The sequence below is a fragment of the Buteo buteo genome, chromosome 2, assembly GCF_964188355.1.
Source record: "Buteo buteo chromosome 2, bButBut1.hap1.1, whole genome shotgun sequence".
NCBI lineage: Eukaryota > Metazoa > Chordata > Aves > Accipitriformes > Accipitridae > Buteo > Buteo buteo.
Genome location: NC_134172.1, coordinates 11,983,056 through 11,997,322, shown reverse-complemented (window position 1 = coordinate 11,997,322; position 14,267 = coordinate 11,983,056). Strand labels below are relative to the sequence as shown.

Here is a 14,267-nt window from a genome sequence, read left to right as displayed (position 1 = left end):
GGTTACTTACACATCTCATATTTTGACACTTATACCACATATCACTGAGACAAAGCTTGGACATCCTAGACTAGAAGTAAAGCCTGGTATCAATTGTAGTTGATCAGTAATCCATGCTGGAGAAGCAGAAAACAAAAGTTAACATGAGCATTAATGGTATCTGTGAGACAGGTATTTTTCCCTAATGGCAGCAGCAAAACATCAGTGAAATCCACCTTACGGACAAGTGTCAGCAGTGACATCTTCATTTCTTCTAATGTTAAGTTATTTTTCTTCAGTCTCTACCTTGTGCTAAAGGGCTTGCATGTATTTTATTATAGGCACCATCTGCCTTCCTAATCCTTGTCAGTTCATGTCTCTAGCCCTACAGAATTGCTAATACAGATGCAACTTAGCCCAAGGAACAGAAGAGAGAAATAGAAACATTGTCCCTTAAGCCTGGATACATCTCATCTAGCTTTAGGCACTTGAATGGACATGCCTAAATTAGGAGCTGAATTTTCCAAAGATTCCTCGTATCATGGCAGACAAGACGTGTCTCTGGCTGTAAAAAGCCTGTGCTAAATGGGCTCCTCAGTTAGATATGTTTAAAGAGGATGAATCCAGGCCTACGTATCTTCTAGCTACTTCTGGTCCATCAACCAAAGTTTGTATCAGCAGCGATGTGCTCAAGGTTTGGTGTTGTGGATAGCAATGAGGAAAATATCATGTAATGCAAAAGAAATAAAAAGTATTTTCATCTGTAAATGAAGCATTTTTATTGCACTTAACACATGTCTGCTTTATTCTAGAAATTGGCCCTGCCTCTGTGATGGTGGGGAACTTGGTCTCTGGAAAAAGAATTGCACAGGCTAGTGGTAGAGATTTGGGACAAATAGAAGATAATGACCAAGCCAGAAAGGTAAGCTAAACTTTTCTCATACGGCTTTTATTTAGCTAGTTAGCATCAAGATACTTAGCAGTACATAGATTGTAGTAGTATTATTGCAGAATATGTTGATGGCTTTCTTTAATTCACACTAAAATATTTCATAACCCTCTTTACAGATAAATATGAAAGAGACATGGGGGGGCATCACTGCGTTTCATTTGTATGGATTTTTTTTTTTATAAGTTTACATGGGACAACAGAACGAACATGGTGGAAAGTGTTAATGGGGCTGCTACAGGAAATCACCCTCTATTATATCTTTTTTACTAGTTCAAGTGGAGTCCAGGGAATTTTGTTTGCATATATGGTCCTGACCTTATTTGAGGTTTTTTTGATCATGTAAAATTAAGTTGAAATTCAGCTCTTTTGGGCGCTTATGTGAGAAATTAGTAAATTCTTAGCTGTATAAATATTTATATATTTATAGTAAGATAAAGAGAGGAAGCTAAAGAATTAAAATCATGCTTAAATTCAGAGAGATCAGTAAGAACTGTTTTATTGCTTTGGAAGTATATGTAATAATATATTATAATCCCAGCAGTGGCTTCACTTCCAGAGAGGCCGCTGCTACCATGCAAAAGAACCTTCCTATAAATATGTGTGATGACAAGAGAATTATTCATGTTTAGTGCTTCTGGGTATTGATGTAAAAGGGAGCATATAAATAAGAGAGACATAGCTAAACTAGCAAAAATAGTTATCTGTTTTTTAAAGCCAGAAAGTTATTTAGTGTCATGACTAGCACTCTGCTTTATTTTAGTTCCTCTTCCTCTCAGAAGTGTTGCAGTGGAGAGCTCAGACCACGCCTGACCATGTGCTTTACACTTTACTCAACTGCAGGGTAAGAAGCTCAGACCGTTACTTTGACAGGCTGCAGTAGGAAAATGGCATACTGGTATTTTAGCTGCACCTGCTTGTGCTATGGCTGAACACGACCTTTCTGTTCCTTTTCCCATTAATACTCAGCTGTTACATTTAATGTTCACTGAGGCAGAAAGAAAAAGAGAATAATCATTGCCACTTGTCAAAATATAGATTGCTTTTGTATCAGACAGCGCGCCTTACACATTTCTCATTTCTTTTTCCACCACATGCATGTTGTGGGTGAGCTGACACTGCAAATCTATTTCAATACTGATCGTTCCTGTACCAAAGAGTAGTATTTAATACTGCTCACCATCCTGATTTCCAATTTGAAAAGTACAGGCTTAGCAAAATCAAAGCATTTTCCCTAAATAAAACAATGATTGTTGGTGTTGAGACTGGACCATCTGGGGGAGGTGTGAGAACAGGGAAAGAAGGTGAAGAGAAGAAGAGGTATGTCAAGAATCCAACCAGGTCTGCAGAGGATCACTAATGAATCTCTCTGCATAGCCTACATGAGGCACTAGCCTGGCACAACATTTCATTGCTTATCAAAAATGAATTAATGCATGTTACATGGTACAGAACTTGGCTTTACTAAGAGTGGGTGATTACAGACTTCCTAGGCGATTGTAGATGACAAACCAATAATTCCCAAGACCACTGTAAAGAACAAAAGTCTGATTTCAAACCATCCCACCACAGTACATCTAGACACATCTAAACTTCCAAGTCAAAATTTGGAAACATACATAGTGTGTGAGGGTCTCCAGGAGATGAGGGGCCTGGAATAGTGCTGTTCCCCTGGGCCACCTGGAGTAGCTGGTGTTGTCTCAGCCCATGTGGTCACTACGCAACTTGGAGGGGTTCTTAAACCTCCAGTAATTTGTGAACCCCTGTGAAATGACCACTTACTGTATTTACAGGATATGCTTCACCAGCCCATATTACAGTGCTGGTACCAATATTCACTTTGAGGCTACCAATAATTCGTTAAATGACCTTTTTTAAATTCAGATTAATAACTAATATTATGTGAACATGTGCAACTTGACAGATAATAGTGAAGTAGTAATGTAATTGTCCGTGGCAGAGTAGAAAACTTGAGAGGCAATGCTCTTTATAGTTTCAATATTACACCATTAGAATAGTGCATTGTTCTGTCCTGTAAGTTAGGATCAAAGATGCTGTGAGAAAGAGACAGTGATATGTACTGTCCCATCTCCTCCACACAGGCTGTTGCTTTTGAGCTTTAAATAAAGGCAGCCTTCCCATGCTGGCAGAAGGGTTCAAACAGTGGGAGGGAAGGACATAATATGCAAAATAAGGAATAACAAAATAATTTATCATTCCATAGAAGTGAAAAATAATTGAATTTTGAAATTCAGTTTCTCCACTACTCTCAGTGTGGAGTATCTTACCATATGAAATTTGTTTGACAGTTGTAGTGCTTTATGGAGAGATTCAATGTTTCATGGAAAGGAGTCACAGGTTTGGTGGGGCTTAGCCTAGGCAAGTTTTATTACCCATCTTGAACTTTTGTTCCGGTTTGTAACTTTTCCCTTTTTGTCTTCCTTGCACATTGTCTGTACACTTCGTTCTAAAACATCCAGGCATCCTGCAGGAGATGACTAATAGAAATCCACTGAGATCAGTGTTTTCCTGTAACCCAAGCTTTTTGAGAATTTAGAATATTTCAAAGTCAGCGCAGCACGTTGTTTTTGGTGTGTGTCGTGAAGGACTGCAACACCTTAACATTGCAAGACACCTCGTATAAAAGACCCAAAGGTTGCCTGGCGCTTGCCGACGTTTCTTGTCCAACAACAGGATTCTCCTTCCCTACACTTCATGTAAACACTGTCTTTCCACTGGTTCACATGCAGCAAGTGCCAGAAGTCTTAAATGTAAATAAATATTGCACAAATTCACATGACTTGCAGCAATTCCCTTTCTGTGTCAGTGGGTCCTGCGCTTCTGATGTCTGTGGGGATATAAAAGATGCTTCTTCCCATGAGTAAGCAAACAGTCAATTTCCTGAAAGAAGGAACCGAGAGTTTAAGCACATTCCTACTGGCAGATCTACAGTGACAAGGACACCCAGACATCAGGTCACTTTGGCCATATTTAGGGCTGGACAGATGGAAGCTATCTCTAGTCCAGCATCCATATAGTTGCATATGTCTTTAGAGGAAGCTTTCGTAGAGAAATGATCTGCACATTGTTCAGAAGACTTGATTAAAACTGCCTGAAGTTTATTTCAGTAAGTGTGGTTGCTGAAGACGGTGAAGAGGAATGCTAAGCCCTGACTTTGTCCTATTTATTTTCAGTTAAGTTGTCCTCTTTGTGGACAGTTTATAATAAAGTTTGTAAATGCCAAGTGATGCCTGGTAATGTGCCACTACTTCCAGTGCTAGACCTTTATCAAACTGCTCTCTCCTCTCTGAAGCTTATGGTCAATAAATACTGCAGTGTTGTGTGGTTTGGGGATGGTGGATAGAAAGCAGCAATCAGGCCAAATGCTTATTATTATTGCCTTGTTAAAATAGTGTAAAGGGTATTTTTTAAAACAGTAGAACTTCTTGCATTCTCTATTACTAAGGAGAGTGATACAATATTTTTGATTGCATTGCATTGCATTTTTGATACATTGTTCTTTTTAAGTGTGTGTGTATATATATATGTTCTTATCTTTTTTCCCCCATTTTTTTCAGACTCCCTATTTTTAAGTGAACTTACTCCTTGTGATAGGTGCCAGGTATATCATAGCAGTACTGGAGACTGAAATCCTCTTTTTCCACAGAACAGGTGCCCAAGCAGAGGTGCAGCCCTTCCCATCCTACTCTGTCCCTTTGTCTCAGCCCAGACCTGGCCAGAGCAGCTCTAGGCACAGTCAGTCTGTCCTGCACGTTCATTTTTAGACTGCTCTTCTTAGTGTCAGCTGTGGTAGTGAATTTTGTGATACAGATGTATATATTTCTCTAAATGTGTATGTCTGTGTGTGCATATACACACACACATATATATATATTTAGGAAATTCAAGAACCGTAACACTCATCGAATTTAAAACACTCTGTTTGATATTTTTGGCTTAGCGCTATTTGAAGTGCTTCAGAAAGCCAAACTGTAGCATATTGTCACTTCCCCTTTTTTTTCATGCTGACCAGAGTTACTCAAATTCAACAAATGCCTTTCTTCTCTATTTCATTTATATGCATGTGCTTAGCTTTTGTTCCAGACTAATTCTTTTCCCTGTCACAAAGTATTGTTTTCTCTTGTGTCTTTTGTCTCTTGTCTTTTAAGTACTTCTGCTGTGCCATTTGGCTTCACTCCAGCGTGCAGACAACGAAATGCAATTGTCAGGATTGCTCTCCATAGATTCTCCAGATTGCTGCAGAGACCATAAAGGCACTTTTCCTGGCTGTAGCAGGAATGCTGCCTGTGTAGCAAGGGAAGTACAGGTTACAAGGGCAGGATATTAGCATACTACTGTACTCCCCTGGTTAGAGTGAAAACACTGTTGAGGGCAACAGGTACAGAGAAAGGAATAGAGAACATTCCTCTGCTTTACAAACATCTTTTTTCCTTCCAGCTACAGTTTGGCATAAGGCTGAAGGTTTCCATATTTAACTTGATTGCATGACATACTGTGGCTGCACCTCATTCAGTAACTTCTAAGGTGCAGAGGAAAATAGAGTTTCAGTGCATTGCATTATCTTCTGTGACATTTATCTTTCTTCCTGTGCAGGGAACAATAGCCAACTCGCTAACATGTGTCCAGCTACATAAACGAGCTGAGAAGATAGCTGTCATGTTGATGGAAAGGGGACATTTGCAAGATGGAGACCATGTGGCTTTGGTTTACCCACCAGGTAAAGAACTGCTGTGTTCAGTACCTTTGTAGTCCTGAAAGTTTATCAAGATCTTTTAGAATGGTGCTGCATTGGTGATGTTACCAAACTGTAAACCATGTTAACTGGCAAAACACAAATTACTTGCCTGATGTATGTTTCTTTGAACTTAGTCAAAACATATTTAAAAGAATTTCTCTCTGTGTTTGCACATAGATATTATTACTTTGGGTTCAGATTAAGATTAAGCTGTGTTTTTAAAACCTGTCTCTTATAAGCAGTCAAATTTAATTACTTCTTTTCTTTTAATTTGCTGGGAATATACTATTTTATGAGCACACAGTTCTGCCAAAATACTCCATCTGCTGAGTGTTCTTAGATTCACCTGTTGAATTCCCTTTTGGAAGTGCCACATTTCATGGGGGTAAAGCAGCAATACCTAGGAAGTAATCCATGTTTTTTTAGAGTAGAAATATGATTAATAAATAGCAGATGATTAAGAAATACCAAATTATAATAACTATTTTCTCTATAGATCTTTAACCTAGACAGCTCTCTGTGGCTTGGATCTTCATCCTTCGACATAAGGGCTTTTAAGCTTGTGTTAACCCGTACCATGTTTGGCATTTGCTTGAAATTATTTCTGACCTAGTGCTGCTCTTTTGACTTTAGCGTTTCATGTGTGTTGGTGAAATAAACAGTCTGATTTAAGGTCTGTATTGTGATATTTGGTTTGTAAGGGCTGCAAGATACAGGTTAAATCTTTACAGGAGTAATTTCTCAACAGTTAATATGAGAAAACCTTTTCCACAAAAGAAGACTAATATTTTAAAATTAAGTTTTTGTTGTCTGTATTTCACTTCCCATGAATAAAGCATTTTATTGAAGGAACAATAACCTACCAATACTGCAGATCCTTTTCCACTGACAGAATAAAACAGCCCCCCTTGTCATCTTATCACAGCCTCTGTACAGCACCAGGGAGCTATCAAACAACAGTATTCAAGGGATCTTTGTGCTGTTGTCTGTTCAGCCTGAAGTGTGCTGTCCACAATCTGTCACCTACAGTCAATATTTATATAGAACAACACTTAATTTTATGTTAGAAGCAGGATTTCAAAATCATGACTCCCTTTTTTACTGTAAAATTTCAGGTAGATAAAGCTTTATATCTAAGGTTAAAAATGACATGAGAAAAACAGTATTTAATGAAACCTCCAGATGTTCTTTCTGCAGCTGATAGGAACAGGCATCATCCTACCTCATCTTTTTGCTGGGGCATCCCTCTTCTTGTAGACTCTCATTTATCTATAAATGTAAATTTAGGAAGATAATTAATCTGTAGAAATCAGTCTTTTTAACAGGTTATTTCCTGATCATAAAAGTGGAGTTCACCTAAATGATGATATCTCTCTGCAGCTTTGTGTGTCGCCTTTGGTTTTTCATGCTCAGAAGAACAGTACAATTGAAAGGAATCAGTGAAGCTGAACAAATACTGACAAGGGGCTGAAAAAGAAGTCTGTTAAAGGGCTTAGTTGCTCATTTAACCTTCTGAGTTGAGTTCCAAGTAATATTTATGCTGACATAGGCATCTGTGATTAAATGATTTGATTTTCAGGGGAGGATTTTTGTTTTGTTCTTCATGCAGGAATAGACCTGATTGCTGCATTTTACGGATGCCTGTATGCAGGCTGTGTGCCAATAACGGTTCGACCTCCACATCCCCAGAACATAGCTACCACATTACCTACAGTGAAGATGATTGTGGAGGTGAGCAGACACCTGAAAGTGCACAAGTCGATTAAACGGGTGATGGATTTGCGTAGTCTTTAGGAACAGTAACTTAAGTGAGTGGTGGTGTACGTTGAAGAGTTGTATTCCTTCCAAAAGATTCAGCACTTCACTGTGTTGCCGGGTCAACACTGCTTGACAGCACACAACCTTCTGTCTTCTGCTGTCACATTTTGCTGCAGTTATGCTGCTCCTTTCAGGAAACATATTTGAAGTGCTTTCTTGTATTTAGCTGTATGCCAGGAATGGTAGGATTCCTCACCTGGCAACGCTACTCTGACTATTGAGAAAAATTGCAACGGAAAGCTTAGCTTGACCTGATGGTGATTTGTGCTCAGCTCAGTACATCTAATTGTTTTGCAGTTTGAAGCGATTTCAAAGTTCTGTTGTGAAGATGTTGGTCGGTATTTTGTTTCATCCAGAGAAGTGTTACTCACTCAGACTTTTCCATTCAATGCTTTCTTTTGGTATTTTGGCTTTATCTAATACTGTTTAGTCTTTGTTGCACGGAAATAACTGCATTGTGCTTGTTACTGAGGGAAATAAAGTGGTTGTAAAGAGATGGCCTTTTATATCTGGCAGTTTCTAATCTATTGAATGGAATTCTGAGTCTCTGAAAAAAACAAGTTGAAACAAATGTGATTTTAACATTTCTAATTAATGTTGATACTTTCAAGTAATAAGTACTAAAGATAGTTATAATTTGTGGCCTTCCTTACGGCATCAGATGCCACAAAGTATCAGTAGAGGTATGAGAAATTGTCCTATTGTCTTCAGGGTTCTCATTATTTAATATTTTGGCACTTACATTTTTTAAACATCAGTTGTTAAAATCATAGAAGTGATGCAATATGTGTTACTTTGTTTTTCCTTTGATGTTTAATAGCCAAACGAAATCTGTTTGGTTTCATGATGAAAAACTAGGACAGGTCTAAGCTGACTTGTAATCGTCGTCCCTTCAATAGACTAAATAAAATGTTGAAATTTATTAGCCATATTAATGCCACTTTGACTTAAAAGCCTCTCAGCTCTGTTTTACACAACATTTTCTTTCATTTTGGAGAGGGATGACCTTGTAGAAATTAAAATACTGAGGCTGTTCCTTCATTGCAAATGCAATCATATAAATTTCCTGATGTGATGGGGTCAAAACCTGATCTGACATGCTATATGTCTACACAGCACCTTTTGAAGTCACTAATAATGACTTCTGAGCAAAATTTGGCCTACATAATTGTGTTTTGGTGATGAACTCGTAGTAGTAAAATATAACTAAACATTATTGAGCCCCATGTCGAGCAGCTGCTGACATGTAGCTAAGATGTCTTCTTTCTCCTTCCCACCATGCCTATGTGCTTACTTGCTATTCTCCAGGCATGGACATTCTGTATTTTAATAAACCTCCTCATCCTCCAGGTAATATAATTCCTGAGAAGCCTAGTAACCACCAACTCTTGAAATTCCTTTTGTTTTATGGCTCTACTATGTCCCAAATCCCAAAGATTTTCATAGATTAAGATTATTAGCTATGTAAGAATTACCTTGCCGTGTGACAGTGACATGATTGGATTAAGGGATGCTGCAGTGGCTTCTTTTGTCTTCACTTTTAGCTTGAAATATTTAGATCATCCATACAGGGAAATCATGGGGTTAGTGGAAGTAAGTAGAGCTTGGGTCAGTGCTTGGATGCTCCTAATTTCCTCATGTGCTCTGTAAAGTTGACCTCCGTGAGATTACTGTCAACAGAAGTTGATCTCTTCTGCTAAGTGGTAAAATTTAGTGTACATGTTGTTACTGATTTCCTTAGGTTGAACAGTGCAAATTCAGTGTGCAATGAAATGTCTCAAATTATTTAAAGAAAAAAATACTCTTAGCAATATTTGCACAGATTCCTAAAGTTTGGGGAAAAGAAGAATTTCAGTTTTTCCTCTGTACTATCTTCAGTGATTAACAGTGTTCCTATTTAAGTTTGTCTGAATATTTCCTTAAATATATTAATTTTTATAATCAGTAAGAAATATTCTCATAGTTGCTACTTAAGTATTTTTAAAAATAGCAAATCTAAAAGGAGAATACCTTCAGCATGTGTCATCTAAAATTCAGTGCAGATTATATTTGCAGTAAATTCACCATTTCGTTTCTTAGTGCCACTTGCACAATTTCTGGTCTAGAGCTACTTTTGCTGATATCAGAAGAGTTCCCAGTGGTTTGTCACTAGCACAGGAACTGGAAATATATGGCTAACATAAAATTGACTTGAGATAGTAAAGTTATTCATATAAATGTCAGGCTAGGTTTTGGTTTACATAAAAATATTGTTTATAAACCAAGATATATCACCATCACATAGAAAATGTTTTGGTGGCAGTCTTCTGTACTGGCATTCTGGGTTGATAGCTGATATAATGTGTTGGAAAAGTCACATTCTCACTATTAGGGTGCCTTTAGCTTCATTACAACACTCTTCTCAAAGTGCAATTTTCATGTAATTTGTAAAACTCACATGACTTTGTCTGCATTGTGAGCTGCATTTTTTGTCCATCTTTCCACCTCCTGATTGGAAAACATAAGACTAATATACCTGTGTCCCGTTCTGGCAGAAAATAAATCATGGTCTTGCTCATTTTCATGGGAGAATTAATCAGTATCCCATTGTGTTATTACTTATTTCTTAAATTCCTAGGTGAGCCGCTCTGCCTGCTTAATGACTACACAATTAATATGTAAATTGTTACGGTCGCGAGAGGCAGCAGCAGCAGTGGATGTCAGAACGTGGCCTCCGGTACTAGATACAGGTGAGTACTAAGGCTAGGGGACCTCTGTGTCTTCTATCATTGTATTTGTCAAGCACTCAGAGGTCTATCTGTCATGGGAGTAAGATACGCACATTTTCTTTCTCTATTTTCACTAGACGATTTGCCAAAGAAGCGGCCTGCACAGATCTACAAACCTTCTAACCCTGAAACGCTTGCTTACCTTGACTTCAGTGTCTCCACAACTGGCATGCTAGCAGGGGTAAAGGTAGGGACTTCTTGTTAAAGCTGGCATTCCTGCTATCATGCCTGGCTGGCAGGTGGTACATTGCTCGTGATTTGTAACTCCTCTCGATTTTTGGTAATAGAAATTGAATTGCTTCCTCCCTTGCAGTCATTACTTGATTCCATTAACATTAAATTAGTTCTTTCATACTCACTAAGGTACTGTGTGTGGCGAGTTTAGCCCCTCTCTTCCTCCTTGGACTAAAAATTTTATACTGATAACCCTGTGGATAGCCCACTAGCTTGTCTCCCTGAAGCAGTCTTCAACTGACTCATCTATTATTTCCATTTTATGAAGGATATGAGACTCGGTGATCCTTTTTCTACTCGTTCCAGTGCCCATTCACTGTTTCCTCCTTACTGCAACTCAACTACTGGCCATTGGTCTTCAATACTTTCTTTGTGCAATTAAGGGAACTGCTGATGTCTCTGGTATATTCACCTGGTACAATACTAGAGGAAGCAGCAAAAAATTCATTGATGGATTTGTTTGATAAGCTCAGGCATCTTGAGCTCTTTAAATCTTTATTTTGCCATTTTCTCCAACCCTCTAGCCACAATTCATCAAAGTTGTTTTACCTAGCTGCTAGTTTACATACTATTCCAGTGTTGGTTTCACCAACACACAGGCAGAGGTAGAATCACTCTCTTATTCTTACCTGTTACTTCCTTACTCCTATCTGTTGCATATCCAAGGATTATGATTATTTCAGCAATCTCTGCCGATGTGTCACACTTATAGCCTACATTGAATTCCTCATACTCTTTGGCATCATCTATCTATTTTCAGAAGCTGTCAGCATACTTCATAAACAAAGCAAGCATCATTTCCCCAGGTTTCAGATGGAGAATTTGAAGCACAGAGTGGTGAAGTGACCAGCCCGAGGCTGACTGATGGTTAAATGGCTGAGCTGGCTGATGGTCACATATTGGACAGTCCTTGAAGATTCATCTAACTTTAAATAGCTACAATGCCTACAGATGTGGACTAGTCATTTGGCTCCTCAGTGATTAACAGAGAGGCGGGGACTCTTAGGGTGTAGTTTATCTGACTTATCTGAAACACCTATTTTTGAATGGAGTTAATGTCACATATGTCTTCATTTCTTCTAAAGAGAGCCTTAAATGATTGTTTCAGATGCAGTCATCTGAGTCTATTAAATCAGGCCTGAATTCCACCTTATCAGACGTGCAGAAATGACTACTAACTGTGCAAAGTCAGTATCTGGAGAACTTAGAGATAGTCAAAAAGATAATCAAAGGCAAGGCAAGTCGATGAACTGAACCTTTTCTTAATGTGGCTAAAGGGAAATCCAGATAAATCTGTCAAGGAATTCTTGATGACCTTCTGATACCTGGGTCACAAAGCCTCCAGATCACTGACTCAGCCAGTTACCATCTACTAGATCATCACTAGTGATTAATTAATTATAAAAGGATAATAAGAGACCACAAGGCTTATATTCATAACTCAGTGGTGCTAAATAAAAAAAATGGCTAAACAACTTACATGGCTTCTGAAAAGTTGATAAATGTTTTGTCATCACTTTGGAAGTAGTAGATTCCACTTATGTTTACTCTCAACTTTTTCAATAGCTTTCACCCAATATGGTGTAAAAAATCATGGAATAACACCAGTTCTGGACCAATAGAGTTCAGTTTAATCCTGTGTGAAAAAGTGGTTTTGATTCAGCTAGAGTAGAATTAATCTCTGCAAACTGCAGATGATCACTGTGTGGACACCTGTTTTGCACTGGGCCTTTTGCATCTCTTGGAACATGTCCAGCCTCATTTATGGTGCTCATTGGCAATGGAGAAAAAGTGACTTCTGGAGCTTTATTCCCCTGTTTACCTTAAGGTCAAATAAATTTTACCTTCCAAGTGCCTGTTCCCCTCCATTGACTCTTAACAGTATATAAGGCAACTAGCTCAGTATGTGGCAGAGATCAAAGGTTAGATGAGTTAAATCCTATCCAGGCTGTATTTCTAACACACGTATCTTCCTTGTTATTAACAGAGAGAACAAAGATTAAAAGATGTAATTCTGTTCCCACTGTAGTTAGGACTTCTAAGCCAGGATGGGTGAGTGTGGGAAACATCCTAAAACTAGAAAAAAAAATCAGAATAATTTCCTTTTGATCAGGTTTTTTGTTTCTACTTTCTGCTTGTTTTACCTCTGAGAGCTTTCTTACCAAGATTTGAAGAGCCTGTTTCTCAGTTAGGTGCCTGGATAACGTGAAGACATTTTACAGAACCTTACTAAGTTTATTGGGGATCTTTACTGCTGAATGATTAGGTCCTTGGTACCACTTTACATGCAAAATCCTCTTCAGTTTATAAAGTGCATTGGCATATTTTATTTATTGTATTAAGAAATATGTACTCAGAAATCTGTTACTGATGATCAACAAAATACTTCAGACAGATCCTGCAGTCATCCATTCCTTTGTTTTTCCAGAAAGTTTAGCTTGTTATCATTAGCTTTGCATACAGACTGGAGCACATCTCTAAACCACTCACAGCTTTCTCCCTAAATCACTTCAAACTTATCATTCATTCTGTCTCCCCTCCCCTTTCACGGTTATTTGGATGCCCTCTTAAAGGAAAATTATGTTTTCTTAGATATAAATTACATGTGTGTTTACACTGAGCACAAAGTCAATATTTATTTGTTTTCTTTATTCTGTAACTGATTTGAGCACTTGGTGCAGTTGGGGAATGAGCCTTCTGAATTACATAGTTGATCATTTTAATTACTTTGCTGTTGTCTTTCAGATGTCTCATGCAGCCACTAGTGCCTTTTGTCGTTCTATTAAGCTGCAGTGTGAGCTTTATCCCTCCAGAGAAGTCGCTATCTGCTTGGACCCCTACTGTGGACTTGGGTTTGTCCTCTGGTGCCTCTGCAGGTGAGGTTTCTCCTCAACCTTTTGGAATACCATTTCCATTGTACTATAATACAACAAACCAGATGATGTGAGTGGTAAAAGAATGGGAAGAACAGACAATACCTCTGGGACATAGACAGTTGGAATTGCTGGAAGCTGTACGGAGAGTGCTGTATGGAGAATATGCTTTCTTTGAGCGGGACACGGCTCTAGGTATTTAGACTTACGAGTGCAGAGCATCAACACAGCTGCTCATTGACCTCCTGCTGTTTTACTGCTGTCTCTGCAGAGTCTGGCTAGTTTTATTTGATGAAAGCAGTGCTCTACTAATACTACCTTGAGGAATTGTTTTCCTGGTGTCCTCTTTTTCATTCTCTAATCTGAAAGCATGAGTAGATACCAGGGTCTTCCCCATTTGTGGGACTTACGGATGTGATTTTTGCGGAGACGTGGAAGTGTGTTTTCTTGCAGAAAGATACTTGAATGGCAGTAGCAAAGTTATCAGAGAAAAGCATTTCTAATGAAATATGAATCAGCTTTTTTTGTTAATAAGAATTTTAGAAATTTAACAATTCTGTCATTCTCTATGCTCCAGGGAAGTTATGGTTCAGCACTGAAAGCAGTTCCATCGATTTTTTTCTTTCTTTCTTTCTTTCTTTTTTTTTTTTGTTTGCTGATTTGATGCAGAGGCAAAGGGAAAGAGCTATGGGAGTGTTAATGGAGCACATATTGATGAAGACATCTCAGAGTCACAGTAGGCCGACATAGGAAGTTCTTTGGTGTTAGCAGTACTGCTATTTTTGGTTACTAAAATGAAGATAATCCAGGGCATTAAAAATACTCTGGATAAACTTTTTACCAATTTACTAAATACCGGAAGGAAGCGTTGTTTGATAACAACTGCAACA

The 14,267-nt window shown here is 38.3% G+C and overlaps 1 protein-coding gene across 6 annotated transcripts in view; it reads left to right on the top strand.

Annotated features, from left to right (window-relative positions):
* Window positions 1-14,267, top strand: part of DIP2C (disco interacting protein 2 homolog C) — a 336,977-nt gene that overhangs the window by 271,215 nt on the left and 51,495 nt on the right. For all 6 annotated transcript variants that reach the window (XM_075045682.1, XM_075045643.1, XM_075045635.1 and 3 more), the window contains 7 exons: window positions 792-901; window positions 1,692-1,772; window positions 5,543-5,666; window positions 7,294-7,415; window positions 10,120-10,231; window positions 10,348-10,457; window positions 13,250-13,380. In XM_075045682.1, the coding sequence (XP_074901783.1) occupies window positions 792-901; window positions 1,692-1,772; window positions 5,543-5,666; window positions 7,294-7,415; window positions 10,120-10,231; window positions 10,348-10,457; window positions 13,250-13,380 (790 nt within the window). The remainder of the gene's footprint in view (window positions 1-791; window positions 902-1,691; window positions 1,773-5,542; window positions 5,667-7,293; window positions 7,416-10,119; window positions 10,232-10,347; window positions 10,458-13,249; window positions 13,381-14,267) is intronic.